We start from the raw sequence: 21,293 nt of genomic DNA on the forward strand, positions 1-21,293 counted from the left end.
CTGATTAGTTGAACCTTTTTTTTTTTTTTTTTTAGAGGGAGGTTGCTCTGCTCCTGTCTTCACCTACAGCCGTGTTCCCCCACTCCACCCCCTTCCCCCCAGCTTTTAGGAGACACCTTTCTGCTCTATACAGACATTTTAACCCCGGGGGGGGGGGAGGAATACACACAGGGTTGCATTTTATTTCTGCTGTTACCTTGCTCAATGTCCAGTGCTTGTGTGTCGCAAGTAAGATTCATGAATGAGGCGCTTCTCATGCTTCATTTTTATGCAGAATCCAGGTTTTCTTTTCTAAATCCACATGGTCATTTGGATGACAACATAGGCCTTCATTCCCAGTCCTCAAGGGCTGCCAACAGGTTAGATTTCCCTAATGAATATTCATAAGAGAGATCTGCTTTCCTACTCCCTCTTCTGTATGCGGATCTGCCATATATATTCATGTTGGTGGCCCTTGAGGACTGTAAATGAAGATCCAATGTCATAAGCTGTCTTGTCATTGCACTTCTAGCTCACTGCCAGATACTGAGACCTTTGCTCAGACCTTTAACATGTGTTGCTCTGATCATGTTCATCATCTTCCCACTCATTTTTTTTTGCAAAATCCAGATTAGCCTGAAGATAAAGCTCTCATTCTCTAGCTTCACATTTTTTCCAGCCTAGTGGTTAGAGCAGTAGGCTGAGAACCAGGGAAATCAGGGTTCAGATCACACTATAGTCTTGCTTAAACTCCCATTGCCTCGGATATAAACTTAGACAGGGAACATAACCTAATAAACCTGAATGTAATTCACTTTGAATTACTACTGGACAAAGGCATGAGCTAAATCCAGAAACCCCCTCCCCTGCTTGAGCATTCCTTACAGTATGCAATGTTGCAAACAATGGGCTAGATTCACTAAAGGCATGGATCCGATCCGATCTGTGAGTGATCTGATCGTGTCTGGAGGGCTGATTCACGAATCGCCCTCATGCAAATGAGGGCGATGGGAATCACGCCCCCAACCGAACACCCCTCTACAGCAATCCCGATGCATGCACAGACCATCTGTAGATGGTCTGCGCATGCGAAGGCCCTCCGTGCCCGGCAGAGCAGAAAACCTGCTTTTTTTTTTGCTTTGCAAGCCCATGGTTATAACCTGCTTTAAACCCACAGGTTAAAACCATGGGCTTGCATTGCAGGGAAGGGCAGGAGAGTCAGGGCAGCAGGAGAGATTTGGGGCTGAGAGCAGATAAGGACCTGAGCAACTGGTCCTCAGCAGTCGCTTATTTTTGATCGGTCAGCCCAGTCGGTGTCCCTTTTTTTTTTTTTTTAGTGAATCCCTGCCTGCATTTGAATGCTGTTCCCCCTCATTTGCATGTGCAGATCGGAGGATGATCAGGTCGAAGGGAAATTGGGTTGCTAAATGGTCGGAAGTTAATCGGTGGGCTTAGTGAATCTAGCCCAATGTTCCTTTGTATTTCTTGTGACAACTGTCTGCCCATGAAATATTGTAAGATAAGCTGGAACTGGTGATCTTAAACAGTGTACCAGCCACTGAAAATTACTGGAACTCATTCTATCACTGTCAGCAGCCTGGTTCACTAAGCAAAATAAGGAGAGAAGCTTGTAATTTTAACAATTTTCTCTTCGATAATCATCAGTATGAGGTTTCAAAATGAATTAACACGTGGGCTTTTGTTTTTCCTTACATTTTTCCTTTCTTTTCTTTAAGGTACCAGTTGTTCCAGTTGTGTATGCTTCCTATCACACCTTTTATAACCAAGCCAGAAATTTATTTACATCAGGTATGTATTTCACTTGCCCCTGTGTTGCTTTGTGCATTCTAGTAGTGACCAATGGAGCAGTTGGGACAGAGGTCAGCAAACTGCCTGCCTTTGGTAGTGCTTTGCCAACCTACTAGTAAAAACATGGTAGCCAAAGACATTTTATGGATATCACTAGCCTACTTGCTTGCACAGCACATAATTGAATTGCATCCAAAGCTTTCCTAGGTCTCTTTAACATGTTCATGGAAGATCCAGTGCTTGGCTGAACATTTTTATTTATTAAAAACTTCTATACTACTACTAATGACTGGGGAGTCAATTTGAAGCAATTTACATGAGCTTCTCTATTGGTGCTACAATATTGGAGTAGCCTATTTCCTCCAGGTTGCTATTCTCCCTGAATGTTTCTTTATTTGTGAAAGTAATGAGGAAGTGAGGTAGCTGAGACTCAACCAGGTACAGCCTGTGAGTGATGCAGGGTTGAAATATTGGGCCATTTGAGGAAAACCGTGCTGCTCAGTGGTGAGGCCGACCCTGCTTACACTCAGTATTAAGAGACTGAAGGTGGGGACACCTGAAATACATTTTTCTATTTGCTTTCCAGTTCTCATGTTAAAGAGTGATTTTCAGTGCAACTAGGGCTTCTGATTTTAGGTTTTAACCAACACCCCGATGCAAAAAAAAAAAAAAAAAAGGTAAAATAGGAAAATCTCCACTGCTACAGTACGTACTCTCCTCTCCCTTGTCTTATCTTGTATCCCTCACTCAGTGTTTTTGCCTCTTCGGTGCTGATTTCTAAGCGACTAAAACATGCATATTTGATTCTGTTGATACCCAGCAATAGTACTTGTGCTGATGGAAAATAAATACCAAAATGTACCATTTCTAAATATGTAAGCAGAAGCCCTAAATTTAAGAAACTAATGATTCTTAAGTGGTAAACTGTATGAAACAACCACCTCCCCCTGATTGTACTATCTGCCTGAGAGCCAGAACCTGCTGCCCTTCTAGTGTCATTATGACATGATCCAGAGGGGGCTACTGTCAATCTCTCTTCCAAATAAGAATAGCCATACTGGGTCAGACCAATGGTCCTCTTAGCCCAGTATCACTTGTTTCCACAGTGACTCACTTAGCCCAGTATCACTTGTTTCCAAGTCACAAGTATCTAGCAAAAACCCAAATAGTAGCAAATAGTATAAAGACAAGCAGTGGCAGGCAGAATTGGCATCTTTTTAAAAAATTAAATTGTGATATTCAGACTCTGCATTACTACGTACATTGGAATTTGACTTGTAGATATCATTAAGGAATGGGGAAAGGCAATACTGAATTGATTTCTCTTCTAATTACCAGGTAAAGTTAAAGTTGAAGTCCTCCCCAGAGTAGAAACTGAAGGTCTAACAGGGGAAAATGTTTCTGAGCTCACAGAGAAGTGCTACACTATGATGAGGAAGACCTTCTTCCAGCTCTCCAACAAAGCATATGAGACCCATGGCTCGGTCCTGGCAGCTCAGTAGGGATCCAGATAGCTCTTAGAGGACCCAAGCCTCCTAGTGCCAAGAACTGCCATGCCGTGCCTTAGGTGATGGACCTCGTGAGAGAGGAAAATTCTGTACAAAATACAGTTTGTGTTCGCTATACAAGTGTTGCAATACCTCTGTTCAAAAATATTAAGGGATTGAGAGGGTGGGAGGGGTTGTAATCCTAATTCTAACATAAGCTACTCTTTGCCAAAACTGCATTTTACGGAATGAGAAGTATACTGAAGCATATTATGCTATTATTTAAGTAGGTTTTGGGAGTGCAAAGATCCCAGTTTGGGTAATTTCAGTATGGGATTCCAGTTTGCAGCATTGTTCTTTCCCACCCACCCTCCTTTATTTTAACACCTCTGGTGTTCTGGGGCATGGTGCACTCTGTTCTGTTATAAGATCTTAACCACATGAAAGGAAAACCTCAGGCCAGTTTAAATCTGCCCTAATTAAAGGATAAAAAGAAAAGCAATCCCCAAGCCACTGAACAGGTCACTTCTGCAGTGAGGACCCAGCACAGAGTTGTCAGGTGACATTCTAATGACACAGTGGGCTCCAGATGGCAGAGAGAGGTGGCTTTACTGGTACAACTTGACAATAGCAAGGGCTTGTTGCTTTATCAGTGACATATTTGTCAGTTGTAGGGCACCACAACATGTATAAGGATACTTCTATTTGATATTGGGTGCTGTTTGCAGTGCCTGATTTAAAGTGTCTGCCTTAGTACCTTTAACTCTTTTTAAGTGTTTCATCCTGCATCACATTTCCAAGGCAGTATAATAAATTCACTGCTGAGGATTCTTTTCTTTTTGTCTTCTCTTCCCCCCCCCCATTGTAAACCTCTTTGTCTCTTCTCCACCCCCTCAAAATGGCTACAGGAGCCCTCATTGGCCAAAAGACTACCACTTCCAAGCTGCACCCTTAGTATTCTGTGGTTGCACCTAAGTGATCTACCCTTATTCGTTTAGCCCTAGTGAACAGGGATTAACTTCATAAGCACAAGTTGTTTACCAAATCGATGTCCATAAATCAAGCAGTGTATATTGTATATTTTTATGGAGGCTTTTAAAACTGTCTTCTCAGCTGCTATGTATTTTTTTTTTCAAACAGCTTTATTTCACATAAGTGCAAAAAAGATTTTGCAGGTGCAGTGACAGAAGCCAGTAGTGTGAACCTTCTCCGTTCTTTTTCCATTACCAAAGTGTTGATTATTCAGGAGGGGTGATAAGAATGAATCTGATGTGGGTGGCTGTCTAGTGGATGCTGAAATAACACAGCCCTTGTGGAGTGACAAGGTGTATGTAGATCAGCTTCAGAAGAGGCAGTGCATGTGGGATCAGTGAGTAGGGGAGGAGTCCAGGCTGAGTTTCATTTTGGGTTATTTGCTTCCAGTAGGGACAGTCCAAGTGCTGCTTGGCTGAAATGGAAAGTGTCATTGGGTAAGGCTGTTCAGTAAGTGCACCATTTACAACAGAAAAAAAAATAATCTTTACAAATTTTTTTCTTTCCAAAGTTTCTGGGCTACATGTCTCAATCGCAGCTTATGTCATCCTGTCTGAAAGTGACAGAGGAGACATATTAAAAAGTACATTCTTGACTCTGGGTGATATATACAGTACTGCACAATATTGCACAGATCAGATAAAATGACAACTTAAGACACTGCTTGTGGTATAATATTTATGTATTGTTAAACTGATTTTCTGGAAAGGTGAGGTACACATTAATAATAAAGTGTGTGGCTGCTTCTGATGGAGTAGTTTCCAGGACAACCGGGGTTAAAACATTCATTAGAATTACTTCATGCAAAGATATGTTAGAAATATTTCTGGGTTCCAATGTTCTGGTTCTTATTTTTAGCAGTGTAATGGTGAAAAGACAGTACACCACAGCAGTTTAAAACTGAGGAGCCTTGCAAAGCTTTGTGCAACTCTGGTTTTGTGTGAACTGTTTATAAATCTGTGGGAATTACATGTGAGTTGGTGTCTCTGAGTTTTCTCTCCCTTTTTAACCTGCTGGACAGGATCAGTCGATGCACAAGAAGAGCAGAACTTTCGCCTTACCGCATTTTAAATCCCAGCATGTTGGTGCAGTAATGTTGGTTAACAAACTGTCCTTCCCAGTGGGTTTCAGTGTCACTGACTGAGTGAAACTAGATATTTTTTGCCCCCTGTGCTGAAAGCAAAGAACCCAACACCATAGAGGACAAGAAATGCATTTCATGGGGCAATGTGTCCTTCTCAGGGAATTGATTGACTTGCTTGGTATTTTTGTCTTTCACTGTTTCTGAAATCATATGATATAGAAAGTAATTGTTTGGATATAATGTATTTAAGTTATTTTTATTTTCTTTTTTGATTTTACAATCTGTGCCAAAAAACTTGTTTGTGTTTAAAAAAATAATGATCATTGTTGAAAAGTGAAATAAATTTTCTTACTGAAAAACTAACACCTCATAAATTTGGCTAGCCTTTTTCATCAGGGAACAGAAGAGCTGAGGCATTTTCCATGGTGCTTGTGCACCCTTAAAATGCAGATTTTGATTTACTTAGGGCTGAGTTTTACACACACCCACACACCCCCTTTGCAAAACCGTGCAAGAGGATTTTAGCACTAGCTGGCATGTTGAATGCACTGCGCTGTTTGACAGTCATAGAATTCCTATGAGTGTCTGAGCATTCAGCGTGCCAGCTGGTGCTAAAAACCTCTTGCACAGTTTTGTAAAAGGGGGGGGGGGTAGTTTTTATGACTAGTGATTTTCAGCTTAATATTGTTGTGGTAGCCTTTCCACTCTCTCTGTGGACCTTGAGCTCCTGCGGTTTTAACAGGAAGATAATATATTCAGTATGGACAGGAGTAGTGAGTTCTTAGGATGGTATTGTCTTTCTGCATTGGTTGCTCAGTTATCAGCGTGGAGGGGCATAATCAAAAAAGGCATCTAAGTTCCCTTTTGGCCTAAGTCCTTAAACATTCAACGCAGAAGCAGGGAAAGTGTCCATAACCAAACTAAACGTCCTTGTTTTGATTATGGCCTTCCTCTGCCTAAACGTCCAATCACCACTACGTCTAAAAGTACACCCACACCACATCTACACTTTTCAGCCATAATGAAACAAAAAAAATGCCTACGCCCCAAACGTCCAACAGAAGGGCTTTTAGGTGAAGGAGGAGCCAGTCCTTCGCCTAAAAGCTGGATTCTGTAACCGGTGTCTGTCAAAAACAACACTGGTTTCAGAATCCCCCCTCCCCCACAACCATCCAGGCAGGAGGGTGCCCAAGCCCTCCTGCCATGTCAAACCGCGACCCCCCCCCTCCTGACAACATCGGGGCAAGAGGGAGCTCAAGCCATCTTGCCACGGCCAACCGCGGCACCCCCGATGATTGGCTTTTTGATTGTCCAAGTAGCCATTTAGAACACTTTTTAGACTTTTTTTTTTTATTGTTACCCCCTTATTGTTCAATTGGCTGTTGACTTTTTACCCAGAGCAGCAGATACCATTTTCAGCAGTGGATTTGTTAAGATTTCTGAATTTTAGAAAGACCAGCTAGAACAGTGTTTTTCAACCACTGGTCCGTGGACTGGTGATGGTCCACAAAAATTTCCTGCCAGTCCATGAAGAATTAGTGTTCCCTGCACCCGCATGTCCATCTTTCTTCTGGCTTGGCTACTTCTTATTTCCAGCACCAGTTTGCCGGGACAGCGCACAGTGGCTCTTGCATGCTGCATGTGGCTGACCCGGAACCAGAACCTGGACAGCAGCATGCAAGAGTCACTGCGCGCTGTCCCGGCAAACAAGTGCAGCTGGTGCTGAAGATAAGCAGCCAAGCTGGAAGGAAGACGGACACGCACTTGCAGGGGGACACAAGCTTCCGTAGAGGCTGTATGGCCCTAAACAAGTAGGACGGCCCTGAACAAGTAAGGGAGAAAAGAGGGGGGGAGCACATTGGAACATGGGAGGGGCATGAATTTGGGACAAAGTTTGGAAGGCAGGGAGGGGGACACGAACTTGGGACACAGAAGGAAGGGAGGAGACATGAACTTGGGACACAAGGGAAGGGATAGAAGAGAATTGTTGGGGATGAGGGTAAGTGAGAGGGAAAGATGGTGCACATGGGGAAAGAAAGAAAGAGGAAAATTATTGGGTATAGAGAGGAGTGAGGAAGAGATACGTGGGGAAGAGCAGGATGAGGGAGAAATGTTTGATGTGGAAAGGGGATAGATTGAAGGTGATGCAAGGGGGAGGAATGTTGGACATAGTGATGGAAGGAGAGGGATGATAGAAGGAGAAATGTTGGGCATGGGGCTGGTGGGCAATAGTGAAAAATGCTGTACATGATCTGGGGGATGAGAGAGGGAAAAATATTGGATATGGCAGTAGAGGGAGTGAGAGAGATGCACTATGGATCTCTTTCTCCCCACTCCCTGTATACAGGATGGAGATGAGCTGTGGGGATGGGGCAGAGACAGGTTTTTTTTATTTCAGTCTTAGTAGTTTGTTAGTCCACAAAATTCTTCTTTTATTTCTGCCGGTCCATAGGTGTAAAAAGGTTGAAGAACACTAAGCTAGAGCACTAATTAGTAATATGTACAGTAAAAAAAAGTTCAACTACTGTATGATTAATATTGGTGTTAAATGATGACCATGAAATATGTGCATTATTATAACTTTATTATCTTTTCCATACATAGTACTGAAGAAACATACATAGAAAGAATTGTAAATGAGACTCCTAGCACTGTACCATTTATAAACAGCACTTGTTACTCTAGAGCCTGGACTCAAGATTCATGTCCCCATTTCTAGCTCAGATTCAATGTGAACCACAATTACTACCCAAGTACTTGTCTGTGACCTCGGTGGGAGTTTTCGGTGCTCATCTTTCACAATTTGATCCAGAAGACTGGAGCCAACATGGGGGTTGTGGATCTCTCATGGCTTTTGTTCTTTAGATTTTTGGACACCTGCTTGCTTTGGTACCTTTTCAGAGCTCAAAGACATCAACCAGCTGTTCCTCATGCCATCAGTAGACTTGGTAATTTGGGATGGGGAGGTACCTGATTCGGTAGCTGCTAACACATCCCTTGTTGGAATCATAGTCATGCCACATATGCAGATTTCTTAAGATGACCAAAGCCATGATTGCTTTCCCAATCTCAACTTGGATGACAGGTCTACACTGGGAAAAGTGGAAGTGCTGTAAAGGTTCTTTACTGGTTCCTTAAGCAGCTGTTCTTATTCAGGCAGTCAGATTGATGAACTATCGGCATGTTCTCAGACCTAATGAATCTTCTATAAGCTGGATTCAAAGGTAACCTAACCATATATAGGTGCATGGGAGTTTTGCTACCTCAAATCTTGAGCTGTGTGACATGACCATACTTCCATTACTGAAGTAAGGGCAACTTAGCACCTGGATCCTAAATCACATGGGCCATGTGTGTCAGGAAGAGTGTGCTGTCTTGCCAATCATTTGGTGTCAGGAAGCTGCTCCATTCTGCAAAACCCATGTTCTTACAGGTCCACAAATGAGGAGTTGTGTATCCTAAGAAATCCAGGTTAAAGTTCATTCTTGCATGAACCTTATGGGTAAAGGAAAGCAGATGAAAATATGGAATCAATACCAAACCTTCCCATACTTTGCAAGTTCAACATCTTAGTACTCTGCAGGTTGGGGATGCCTAGATGCATCAAACAGAGCTGTCAAGACCTAGAAGGCGGGGGTTTTTTGTAATAGCAGTGCTGGCTGTGCTAACTATTAAAGCAGGGGTGGGCAACCTGGATTCTCAAGGGCTGCAACCCAGTCAGGTTTTCAGGATTTCCCTAATAAATTTGCATACAATGAAGGCAGCATATGCAAATAGATTCTCAAACGTATTAATTAGGGAAATGCTGAAAAACCATCTGGGTTAGCAGCCCTTGAGATCCAAGGTTGCCCACTCCTGCTTTAGATTATTAAAAAAGTTGATAGTCGCAGCAGGGGATGGGTGGCAGTATGAGAACTTGTATGCCCATCTAGGCATAAAGATAGAGGAAGACATTGGGATAAGGAGTAATATTAATTTACATATTTAATAAACTACTTTCTCCTATGGCACAATGTTGTATAATTGATTGTGCTTCTATGGCAGTCAGTTGGGATCAATCTTTGTAGTTTGGGCAGGACTAACTGGCAAGTTAAGTGGGCTGTGTTTTTCTGCATTCATGCATTATGTCAGTGTGTCTCAATAAACAACAGCATTCAGATGTATTGCAGATGAGTTGTTCTTGCAGAGAGCATTTCAAAGCGATTGTTCCAGGGCAAGAATAAAAATGGTATGATGGTAAAATCCATCTCCCCATGTTTGTTCAGGAATGACACATCTTATGCCTCACATACCATTCTCGGGGGCAATTTCTGCAAGTTGGTTAATTTTGCATATGCAGTGTCAGGAATGAACCACACTCCTAAGCCAGGGCCTGTGGGGTATGATCTCAATTGCTCAAACTTACTCTCATTCTGTGTAGTAATGGGCATGTGCTTTCAACCAGAAAACAGAACTGGTGTAGTAATGGGCATGTGCTTTCAACCAGAAAAGAGAACTGAACTGAAAACAGGCATCAGAGAGGAAAGCGCACACAAATCTTTCATTTTTGTATTGAGTCACATTCCAATGAAAACAATTGTTTTGAGCTAGGAGGCCATTTGATGGGGTTTAGAAAGTTCTAAATTCCAGAGTTAAATTGTGAGACTTTCTGGGAACAAGGAAATACCTAGTATAGATGAATGTAATGACCTTCTTCTAAAAAGTTCTGAGCTAATTCCCAATAAATAAAAAGACAATACCAGTACACACGTAGGGCCGGATTCAATAAATAGTGTGTAAATTTAGTGTTAAGTGTGGATCTTAACAGTGTCTAAGAGTGACCTTGATATAGGGTTACCAGATGTCTGAAAACCTGGACATGTCCTCTTTTTAGAGGAATGTCCAGGCTCCCAAATGGACTTTCCAAAATTTAGTATTTGTCCAGGAAGCCCCAATGAGCTCCGGTTGCATCTGGAGGACCGCTGTGCATGTGCAGATGATGTCATCAGTGACGTGACAGAGGAAAGACCCTGGCGGGGAAGACACCAAGGCCCATTCAGAGCGCTGCCGCTGTTTTTAGAGGCCTTGGAGCGGAGGTATGTCGGTCTCAAGGTGGGAGGGTCGGTGGGGTTCTGCTGCAGAGGGGGATGGGATGGAGGGATAGAAAGATGCTGCAGAGGGAAGGCTCGGTCCTAGTGGGGAAGACCATGAAGCAGCCCATTCAGAGCACTGCTGCTGCTGTTTTTGGAGGCCTCGGAGCGGAGGTATGTCAGGTCTCATTGGGGTGGGGGTTGCTGAATTGATGAGTCCAATTTGTGGGGCGAATCGGGCAACACTAGTATCAAGGATGGAGTCGGGGCGTGTTAGAGACATTCAGGAAGGACTTCGGGGGTCGATCTTAACTAGGGCTTATTTTGGGGGTAGGGCTTATATTAGGAGCATCTTTAAAAATCATTCTAGGGCTTATTTTCGGGGAATCACGGCAGGAACTAAATGTCTGAAACAGCTTCAAACCCAGGGGCATGTTTAATAAACGATGACAGATCAAGACCTTTCCTCCATCTATTTCAACCTAATGATTTTACTTGGAAGGAGGCAGAGAGCTATGGAAATGCTTGTAGCATGCTGCACTGGAGGGTGATGTGTAGCTGTATGATTTTGTCTGATTGTAGGCAGTGTAATTAGAGTGTGTCATTAGCTTTCCATAAATAAAATGATGGCAATAAACTGTACAACAGCAGATGAGTAGAGATGACAGCTTTATAAGGCTGAGAACTATTTAAAGTTGTAAACTTTTGGGAGCACAAATCTAAATTTGTTCAAGCCAGCACCAGACAGTCACTTTTCTACACTAGGATACTTTTTAAAAAAATCTAATCTAATCAGAATTTCTCAATAACTCTTTTCCAGTACAGGTTCAAGGCAATTTACAGGATAAGAGGCCCATGAAACAGCCTGGGGAAAATTTACAATGTAAAGATGAAGAAGGTTATACTATTTCAGAGGAACAAGAATATTGTACAATGATTCGAGATGGAGGGTTACATTGATGTAGGAGGAAATGAATGAAATGCACTGGGAGAACAGCATCATTGTTGGCGAGAGGTCACGGTCTTTAATTAGAAAGGAATTTGTCAAATAGGTATGGTTTCAGTATTTTCCTGAAGGTGAGGTAGTTTAGTTCAAATCTTAAGGGGGTTCGACGTTTGTAGGTGAAGAGAGTGTTGAATGTTAGCGAAGCTGACTGAATTTTAGCTTAGACTAAGTCTGCTTTTTGAATGTTTTCTGTCAAGACAATACTTCTCAACTCTTCCCCTCCCCCCCTCCTCCCTCATGTTCACTGAACATCTTGAAAGCTGTTGGACTTACAGGTCTCCAAGCGCTCCTCCAGGAATGAGATCTGCTCACTGAGTGAGTCAATTCTGTCAAGCTTTTGGAAGGAATGGGACAGCCAGCTCATTGGATCGGAGCTGTCCTCATCCAGGTCTGCTGGGCCCAGACTGTGGAAAGCAGCCAACAGCAGGTGTAGTTTCTAGGAGGAAATAGAGACAGAAGTGCTGAGTGCTGTCCGCTTACATACAGCTGATGCCTCTTAAAATCTGGTTGAAGAGAAAATCCATCTTGGGTGCCATTTCAGCCTACTGCCTGGAGTTGCTGCGAATGACCAGATCTAGCCATGAAAGACATGACTTACTAAGAACAGTAACTTCTATACCATGTCCAAGAAACCTCCCCTTACTGTAATAACTACGTTTTCACTGCAAACTTTCATATACTCATACTGATTTTACTGGACCTCAGAAACACCTTCCACCACCGTTAACCATACATGTTCTTAAAACGGGGAGCCTCACAGGTGTATTTCTCCTCACTGGTCCTTGTTCTTATATAAACTTTTTAAAATTTTTTTACTTTCTTTTAGAATTTTTTACTTTCCTTTATACGTTTAGGTATGTACTTATCTTTTTAAATAGTACAGCGGTAGGACCCGACATGTTTCGCATCCGCTTCATCAGGGATCCATGCAAAAACCGCTAATTGCTATTTGAATGTAGAGCGGGGTGGATGTTAGCGGTTTTTGCATGGATCCCTGACGAAGCGGATGCGAAACATGTCGGGTCCTACCGCTGTACTATTTAAAAAGATAAGTACATACCTAGGGGAGGTACCATAAGTACAAACCTAGGGGAGGTTTCTTGGACATGGTATAGAAGTTCCTGATTCATAGTTCCAAGATTAAAGACATTAGCCTTCAGTTTATGTTTACTAAGAACAATAAGCACGAAGAATCTCCCATTGAAAGAGTTGGAGCCTCTTTAAGTGCTAGTGTTTCATATAGTGCCAGAACTGGAGTAGGATAGAAATAATCACTATATAAACATGCTATATCGGGTATGTCTACCCACTCCTGGCCAAACTTCACTGGCTCCCAGTGATTTCCAGAATCCATTTCAAATGCTCCTGCCTGGCTTTTAAGATCATTCATGGCATCCTTCCTCCCCTAATCCCACTATCTTATAACTCCTCGAGTCCTGACTCCACCAGACCCGCCCAAAGATATAACTATCCTTCCCCTCATACATGGTATTCTCTATGCGAGTAAACTGGGAAAATCCCTTCTCTTCAAAATCACAGGTCTTTGGAACGATCTTACTATCCCGCTGCGGAACCTGGACTCCCTCCAAGTATTCCGTAAGCAACTGAAAACTTGGCTTTTCACTAAAATGTAATTCTCTCTTCCCCCCTGTACGCAACCCCTTCCCTTATTCTTCTCTTACTATATATAAGTTCATGTAAACCTTTTCTTTCTCTTCCTATATTTAAGTTCTTGTAAACCGTGCCGAGCTCCACATTTGTGGAGATGATGCGGTATATAAACTTAAGGTTTAGTTTAGAAAGAAGCCAGAACTTCAGTGCTCCATCTAAACAGGATAAGAGAAATGGCACGTAAGGAAGAAACCATTCCCAGTCCTGCCTTGGCATAATGGATACGATAAATGATCACATTAATTTAGGGCACTGGTCTTTACCTCCAGACCTCAAAGGCTGTCAAAGGGCCGGGTTTTCATGATCTTCCTAATGAATATGCATGACATGCCGTGGAGATACTAGACATGGAAATCTTTGTCATGCATAGTCTTTTGGGATAGCCTAAAAACCTGACCAGTGACTGGGAGTGGTTTGTGTATACTTGTCCTGGCTGCTGAAGTAATAATAATAATAATTTATTTTTATATACTGCCTAACCAGCAGTTCATAGCAGTTTACATAATAGATACTCAGCATACAATATAATAATAACACCATACATAATAAAATTCTAAGTAACTAATACAAGCATTAAAACTAATGAATAAAAAATAACCCCACCATATAAACTACAATAAGTATAAATAAAAAGATTAAAAGTACATTATAACTACATTATAATATGAAAATCAATAATGTATATTAAATTGTTTAAGTGGGTTTTAAGATCTTTTTGAAATTGATAGTAAGTAAGAAATGGAGAACCAAGAAGATTCAAACATGAATTCATTAATCCTGCTTGGAATGCTAAGGTCCTATCCAAAAAATTTTTGTAACGACATGCATTTGCTGAAGGAAAATAAAACCAACCAGATCTACGAATATTTTTCTTAGAAATAAAAAAAACTAAAATGAGAAACAAGGTAAGCCGGTGCTAAGCCAAATAAAGCTTAAAAACAAATGCATCCAAATTTAAATAACACTCTAGCCTCAAACGGTAGCCAGTGGAGCTTTTGATAATATACACCGATATGATCAAGTGGAGGGCAAATATTCTCTTATTAACACAGTCACACACTCTGACAAGCTTCTTCTACAGAAACAAAACCCGCTTACCTGCTCCAGGGTATCCACCCTAGTCTGGAGTTCCTGTATGTCTCCCTTCACTGCATCTGAAGTACCTGTTTTATGAATGCCAAAGAAATGAGGGTGATTACTTTGCTGACTCTCCAGGCAAGGCTCTACTGTGTTTCATATCCCCACGAGAATTATTTTTATTATTCTCAATATTTTCTCTGGAGAATTTTAATTCCAGTCTACTTGATTGTGATCAATAGGTAGCGCATAGGTTTAAACAGGCAGCTTCTCTCCTTTTTTACAAAACCGTACTGTGGATTTTAGCACCGGCCGCAACGGTAACAGCTCCGACGCTCATAGGAGTTCTATGAGCATCAGAGCTGCCGCAACTGGCACTAAAAACCGTGCTACAGTTTTGAAAAAAATGTGTGTGGGGGGTGTTAATTAGTAAATTAATGTTATTTACCAGCCACCAGGGAAAAAAATGAATGTCAGGACAGTCAAGAATGTACATCAGCAGCAGGGGACCACAACAGAAGTGGCTTGCATTTTAAAGAGATTGAAGCAAAAATTATGTAAGATTCAATTTATACTAGACTTTGTTTTGAAAATTCCCCAATTCTCCTAAACTAGGGATAGGCAATTCCGGTCCACGAGAGCTGGAGTCAGGTCAGATTTTCAGGATATCCACAATGAATATGTATGAGATGGATTTGCATGCACTGCCTCCTTGAGATGCAAATCTATCTCACACGTATTTATTGTGGATATCTTGAAAACCTGACCTGGCTCCGGCTCTCGAGGACCGGAATTGCCTACCCCTGTCCTAAACAAATGTAAAAAGAACTGTATGTGCTGTTGTATGTTTATGCCTGTTTTTTTCCACACATGTTTCTTCACTTAGAATAGCATGGGAGGTAAATTGTCCTAGTGCAGATCAAAGCTTTCCTACGTACTGACAGATCCAACAAAGCAATCAGGACCTCTTCCAGCATGTAAAGACTGCATCTTCCATTAAGTCACCCCCCTTATACTGACCAAGGAGTGACCCTGCTCCACATCAAACCAATCTGAACTAGCAGATGAAAACTGCCAAGGAATGGTCCATTTAATTGGTACCAAAAAACTTAGCTACTCCTGGACCTTGAGCTTTCTCTCAGTCAGCTGTCAGTTACATGTGATTATCTCAAAGGGAAAAGATCTGAGTTTTAGAGACCCTCTGTTTCTGAAGCAAGAAAGGGGTTAATTTCACTAAAAACTGGTGCCTGTCTGTTTCCAGTTTGGGTGCTGATTAATAACATATGTGTCAGCCAGAGAACACTAATACAAGGCAGACAACTTTGAATATATTAGGGTCACGTATTTTGACAGAGGCCCTTAACCTGGCCATAATAACTTTAAAAACATTGAGGCCAGCTTGTTCATATCAGCTGGTTTTGTGTTTTTGGTTTTTTTTTTGCCTTTCCTTTGTTTTTCATTGCATTCATTTGGGAGATTTTAGTCTCGGTTTAAGATTATGCGGTAGGAGAGGGAATGGATGCCATTGTGTATTCTGAGCTAGAGAGAGTGGGGGTGCTGGGATTATGATAATGCAGCAGCAAACTCCAAAGTGTAAAGCTGGCAAATAAAACTGAGTAACTGGCAATGCCATGGAAAAGCACTAGGCCAGGAGCAGACAGCATTCTAGTTATAACATAAATCACCAGAGGCGCACATAAATACATTAGATATGTTCTAGCCCAGTGGTTACCAACCCTGTCCTGGAAGACCACCAGGCCAGTCGGGCTTTCAGGATAGATCTAATGAATATGCATGGAGCAGGTTTGCATGTCTGGCACCTCCATTATATGCAGATCTCTCTCATGCATATTTATCAGGGCTATCCTGAAAACCCGACTGGCCTGGTGGTCCTCCAGGACAGGGTTGGGAACCACTGTTCTAGCCCTGATCATATATCCCTCTTGGGAAGGTTAGCCAATGATGGCACAATGCATTTCAATACCTCTAGCAAAGCACTGCTTAAAAGGTCACCAGCTACAAGGACCCTGTTTCCATTTCTCACCAATTAACATATAATCCCTTTAATCTCATCCTGAGATCTGTCAGACTTGAATAGTCTTCTTTTTCTTGCCTGACCTAGAAGAGACAAGGAAAGAGAAAAGCACACCCCTGACTGGTATCCACTATTTGTCGACAGCATTGGCCACTGCGCATTATTACTCACGGTACGAGTTTGATGCGTCACAGCGCGTACCAAAAGTAATAATGGACAGTCACCAACATTTTCCAGTGATCCAATTCTTCATGAACGGCCGAAGGCCGAATCTTCCTAAGGAATGTTTTCTCCTAATGGATGAGTTTTCCAGAGGGTGAATCCATCAGATGCATGAGTTCTCCTAAAGAATACGTTTTCTGGAAGACAAGTTCTTCTGAAGAATGAGGCTTTCTAGGTGATGGGTTCTTCTAAGGAATGCATCATTCTGGGGAACAGGCTCTCCTAAGGGATGACTCTTCCAGAAGAGGCATCCTTCTCATTTTGAAATAGGGAACTTTCTTTAAGGCTTAAATTCTCTGCAAAGAAAAGTACTTGCATAAGAAAATATATGGCATAGACTTTACCAGAACAGTTTGCTAGTAGTGGTTCTTCATCTGTCTTTCCACTACTGAGTGTTGGTACCAAATGACAAGATTTGCCATCCGCAGAGAGCCTGTACCCCTCAAGACACGCACATCGGTAAGTGCCAACTGTGTTCATGCACTGATGGCTGCAAGCATGACTCCCTCTGCTGCATTCATCCACATCTGAAATCAGACAGTAAAGCATGGGTTATGAGGTTTCAAGTTTCAAGTTTATTTGGGTCTTTTTTTTTTTAAACTCACAATAATTATAACACAAAATACAATCATTTTATACTTTAACATTATTTATTATATCATCAAACTATAGTTTTCATCAAATATCCCCCTCCCTTATGTCCAACAATTAATCATAAAACTGCAAACCCAACCAAAGTAAAGAAACAATGGTCCAACTGTCTGCAGTGAAAAACAATCCAGAGCAAGCAAAACAAAAAACTGCAGACTTTGTACACGATGCAGGCAGACTTTATTTATAACAAGTAAAACATTAGATTAAAAACCTTTTACCAGGCAAGGGACCCAACACGGTCCGTGTTTCGTATAATCTTCATCAGGGGTCCTAATAAGTACAAGTACAATATTAAAACCAAGATATTTAAAAAGATAATTTTAAAGAATAATAATAATAATAATAATAATAATCATCAAATAAATATCGAGATGATTCAAATTTTACAATACAGGGGTAGAGGTGTGGAAAGTAAAAAATAAAACACAAAAATAAAAATAAAATTTCAAGTCACGTTCTAATTAAATATTGGAGAGCAACATATATATACATAACAGTCCTAATATCATATTTTTTAAAACAACAGAGAGAGTAAAACTGAATTACAATGAATGTTAAGACCAGTAAATGTCAAATTGCCAACAGGAGGAACAAATCAAATTTTAAACCAGTGTATATTTACTCATTACTATTCCTAGTATATGCAAAAGCATCAAAAGTATATTGCATTATATATATATATATTTTTATATATATTTTATAGTAATGAATACATTTATATCACTTTATAATCCAGTCTGCCTTCTATGGTATAAAATTCATACTCATTAGCTTCAATAATTAATATAAGTCATATTGTAGTCCAGTTTTACATTCTCTGCAGCTTAGAAAATCAAAATATATATATATATAATGCAATATACTTTTGATGCTTTTGCATATACTAGGAATAGTAATGAGTAAATATACACTGGTTTAAAATTTGATTTGTTCCTCCTGTTGGCAATTTGACATTTACTGGTCTTAACATTCATTGTAGTTCAGTTTTACTCTCTCTGTTGTTTTAAAAAATATGATATTAGGACTGTTATGTATATATATGTTGCTCTCCAATATTTAATTAGAACGTGACTTGAAATTTTATACATCATTGTAAGGTTGTATTTTATTTTATTCTATTTTTATTGTCTACCTTGCTTTTTAACTTTTAATTCCTATGATCACTGTTGCTGTATCTAGAATACTTGTGATGTTAAACTACTCACTTTTCACAAAAAAATTTTTCTCTCATTTCTCTTTACCTCTCTATTTTCTTAGCTAAGATATATATATATATTTTTTAGAATTACATTTCTCAAACCTATATGTTTTTTTCTATGTCTCTTGATAGCTATTTGTCCAAGGCTATTCTTTTGATTGATTCTATTCTTTTGATTGATGTAATTCTTTTTTACCTATTACTAATTCATATTTTTTAATTAATTAATTTTTTAGTTCTTATGGTTTATATATATAACTTTTGGACTTTTTATGGTCATATTGAAACACTTATTAGATACAATTAATTAAAAATGGATTAAAAATTTTTTTAAAAAAAATATATAAATAAAGGCTTCTTTTCTTTCTATTCTTCTCTTTTTTCATTTTTTCCCTTCAAGTTCCTTCTATTTATTTATTAATTATTTTTTATTTATTTTTATTTTTGTGTTTTATTTTTTTACTTTCCACACCTCTACCCCTGTATTGTAAAATTTGAATCATCTCGATATTTATTTGATGATTATTATTATTATTATTATTATTCTTTAAAATTATCTTTTTAAATATCTTGGTTTTAATATTGTACTTGTACTTATTAGGACCCCTGATGAAGATTATACGAAACACGGACCGTGTTGGGTCCCTTGCCTGGTAAAAGGTTTTTAATCTAATGTTTTACTTGTTATAAATAAAGTCTGCCTGCATCGTGTACAAAGTCTGCAGTTTTTTGTTTTGCTTGCTCAACAATTAATCATAAACAATAGAAATCATAAAATATTTCCACTCTGGATGTGTATGAACAAAAGGGAATTAATATTTATTCTATTCAATAATTTCAATCTTTATAGTATCTTGTTAATGGCTCCTAAATAACCTGAAATTTTTTAAAATTTCCCTGCTGTATAGCAATTATCCTTTCTATTTTTAATATGTGGCATAAAGAGTTCCACCAAAAGCTGTAATTCAGCCTCTTCCAATTTTTCCAGTTATTCGTAATCTGTTGTATGGCAACCCCTGTTTATTTGGGTCTTGATATACCACTATTAGGAGCCCAGTAGAAAACTAATTTATGATGAAACAAATAAAATTAGCCGATTGCAATGGTTTATGGTGTTTGACAGAATGTTTGGGTATTCTGAAAATGATGCTGATGGTATGGCCCAAGTGATATCAAGTGAGCAAGGTGTTTCACACCATCAGGGTGGTTGATCGCTGGAATAATCTTCCACAACAGGTAATTAAGGCCAGCAGTGTGCCAGATTTTAAGAAAAGATGGGATTGGCATGTGGGATCTCTTCATGGAGGTAGTTAGGGGGTGGGCCATTAGTGTGGGCAGACTAGATGGGCCGTGGCCCTTTTCTGCCGTCATGTTCTATGTTTCTATGTTTCAGCAATGGCCCAGCTCCTATAACTTCTTAGCTTAAAGATCCCTTGAATGTGTTTATCCCCAAATAAATATCAGCCTATAGATTTTTTACCACAGATCTTTAAAAAGTAACAGGTGTTTGTTGACTAGGATCGTGCAAGTTTCTAGGTTTGAACAAGGCAAGACTTGTTTCCTGCTTATTTTAAAGTAAAATAAATAATCTCATGCAATTAGAGTTACCAGACATCCTGGAAAACCTGGAAATGTCCTCTTTTTAGAGGACTGTCTGGGTCCCGGACAGACTTTCCAAAACCCGGCAGTTTGTCCGGGATTTTGGAAAGCCCCGACAAGCTCAGGCTGCATCTAGAGGGCATCTGAGCATGCGCAGATGATGTCACACACATCTGTGCATGCTCCAGGCCTTCGAGACGTGGCCGGAGCTTGTCGGGGAAGAAGAGAGGAGGTTTGTGGGGGCAGGTCTGGAGGCTGAACTGTGAGGGGCTGGGGCAGAACAGGGCTTTTCATGCCCGAAAAATGGTAAACCTACATGCAGTCTAATGCAATATTGATGTGTTTTAATGAAAGATATCCTGTACTCAATCATCCATGCCAATAACATGTAGAAATAGGCTGGGAAAGGTTGGAAGTCCTTCCTGATGTCTGTCTGTCTACTCTGTTAATTTGTTGGGGGGGGGGGGGATGTAATTACTGCTGTGCACATTCACTTGCTGCACAGCATTGGGACTAGAGATGTTTCTACCAGGAGCTGATGTTCATAGGATTTGATGAAGACACCTGAACATATTACCAGCGGGTTTCATTTACTGCAGTTTCTCTTGTTCACAAAAAGGCCACTTTAGAGCATCTCACTGCCATTAAATCATTCTGGAATAACAACATTCTTGTCAATGTGTTCCTGTTCTGAGACTCTCAGTGCCCAAAGCCTCAGTCAAATGGTTAAAATACCACTTTCTGCACAGTCGATTATTGCAAAGAGGAAATGAAATAGACAACTTGGAAGATCTTCCTTCTAGAAATTATATCCGCAGTTACTTAGGAGGCAGCGTCAAACAAGGACAGTCCCAGTTCTTGTGGCGTTACATTATGAACACTCATTAAAAGCGGGAGTATATAAGTGTATATATAATTCTCTACTTACTAATCTTTCCACAAAAAAGAGAATTTATTAATTAAAACATCTCACATACTCTACAACTTAAATCTAATAAATAATAGTGCTCAGTAAAAGCTATAGTGAACCATAATATGTGAGCGCTCACATATTATGGTTCACTATAGGTTTTACTGAGCACTATTATTTATTAGATTTAAGTTGTAGAGTATGTGAGATGTTTTAATTAATAAATTCTCTTTTTGGTGGAAAGTTACATTATGAACATCAGATTCCATGATCTGGAAGTCAAGAAGCAGTGACACACTACTCTATACAATGCTATCATTGAAACTGGTATTCAAGTGCAAACAAGATGCTGAAGAAATTTATAAAAAGAGCTTATTTAGTATATAAGTATTTTTAACTTTTTACTATTTGAATCAAACTAAAAAAAAGGTGCAAACGCATAACACTTCAATCCCTAAAAC

General features: G+C 40.1%; 2 protein-coding genes across 6 annotated transcripts in view; one reads left to right on the forward strand and one right to left on the reverse strand.

Annotated features, from left to right (window-relative positions):
* Positions 1–5,754, forward strand: part of AGPAT2 (1-acylglycerol-3-phosphate O-acyltransferase 2) — a 29,040-nt gene extending 23,286 nt beyond the window's left edge. The window contains exons 5-6 of the mRNA XM_033960534.1: positions 1,716–1,788; positions 3,127–5,754. Coding sequence (XP_033816425.1) covers positions 1,716–1,788; positions 3,127–3,290 — 237 coding nt within the window. The 3' untranslated portion in view covers positions 3,291–5,754. The remainder of the gene's footprint in view (positions 1–1,715; positions 1,789–3,126) is intronic.
* Positions 5,755–7,956: 2,202 nt separating this feature from the next.
* EGFL7 (EGF like domain multiple 7) overlaps positions 7,957–21,293 on the reverse strand; it is a 50,376-nt gene continuing 37,039 nt past the window's right edge. For all 5 annotated transcript variants that reach the window (XM_033960603.1, XM_033960600.1, XM_033960601.1 and 2 more), the window contains 4 exons: positions 16,816–16,998; positions 14,236–14,300; positions 11,740–11,902; positions 7,957–8,886 (listed from right to left, as the gene is read on the reverse strand). In XM_033960603.1, coding sequence (XP_033816494.1) covers positions 8,864–8,886; positions 11,740–11,902; positions 14,236–14,300; positions 16,816–16,998 — 434 coding nt within the window. In that variant the 3' untranslated portion in view covers positions 7,957–8,863. The remainder of the gene's footprint in view (positions 8,887–11,739; positions 11,903–14,235; positions 14,301–16,815; positions 16,999–21,293) is intronic.

Source organism: Geotrypetes seraphini, chromosome 10, assembly GCF_902459505.1.
Source record: "Geotrypetes seraphini chromosome 10, aGeoSer1.1, whole genome shotgun sequence".
Classification (NCBI taxonomy): Eukaryota; Metazoa; Chordata; class Amphibia; order Gymnophiona; family Dermophiidae; genus Geotrypetes; species Geotrypetes seraphini.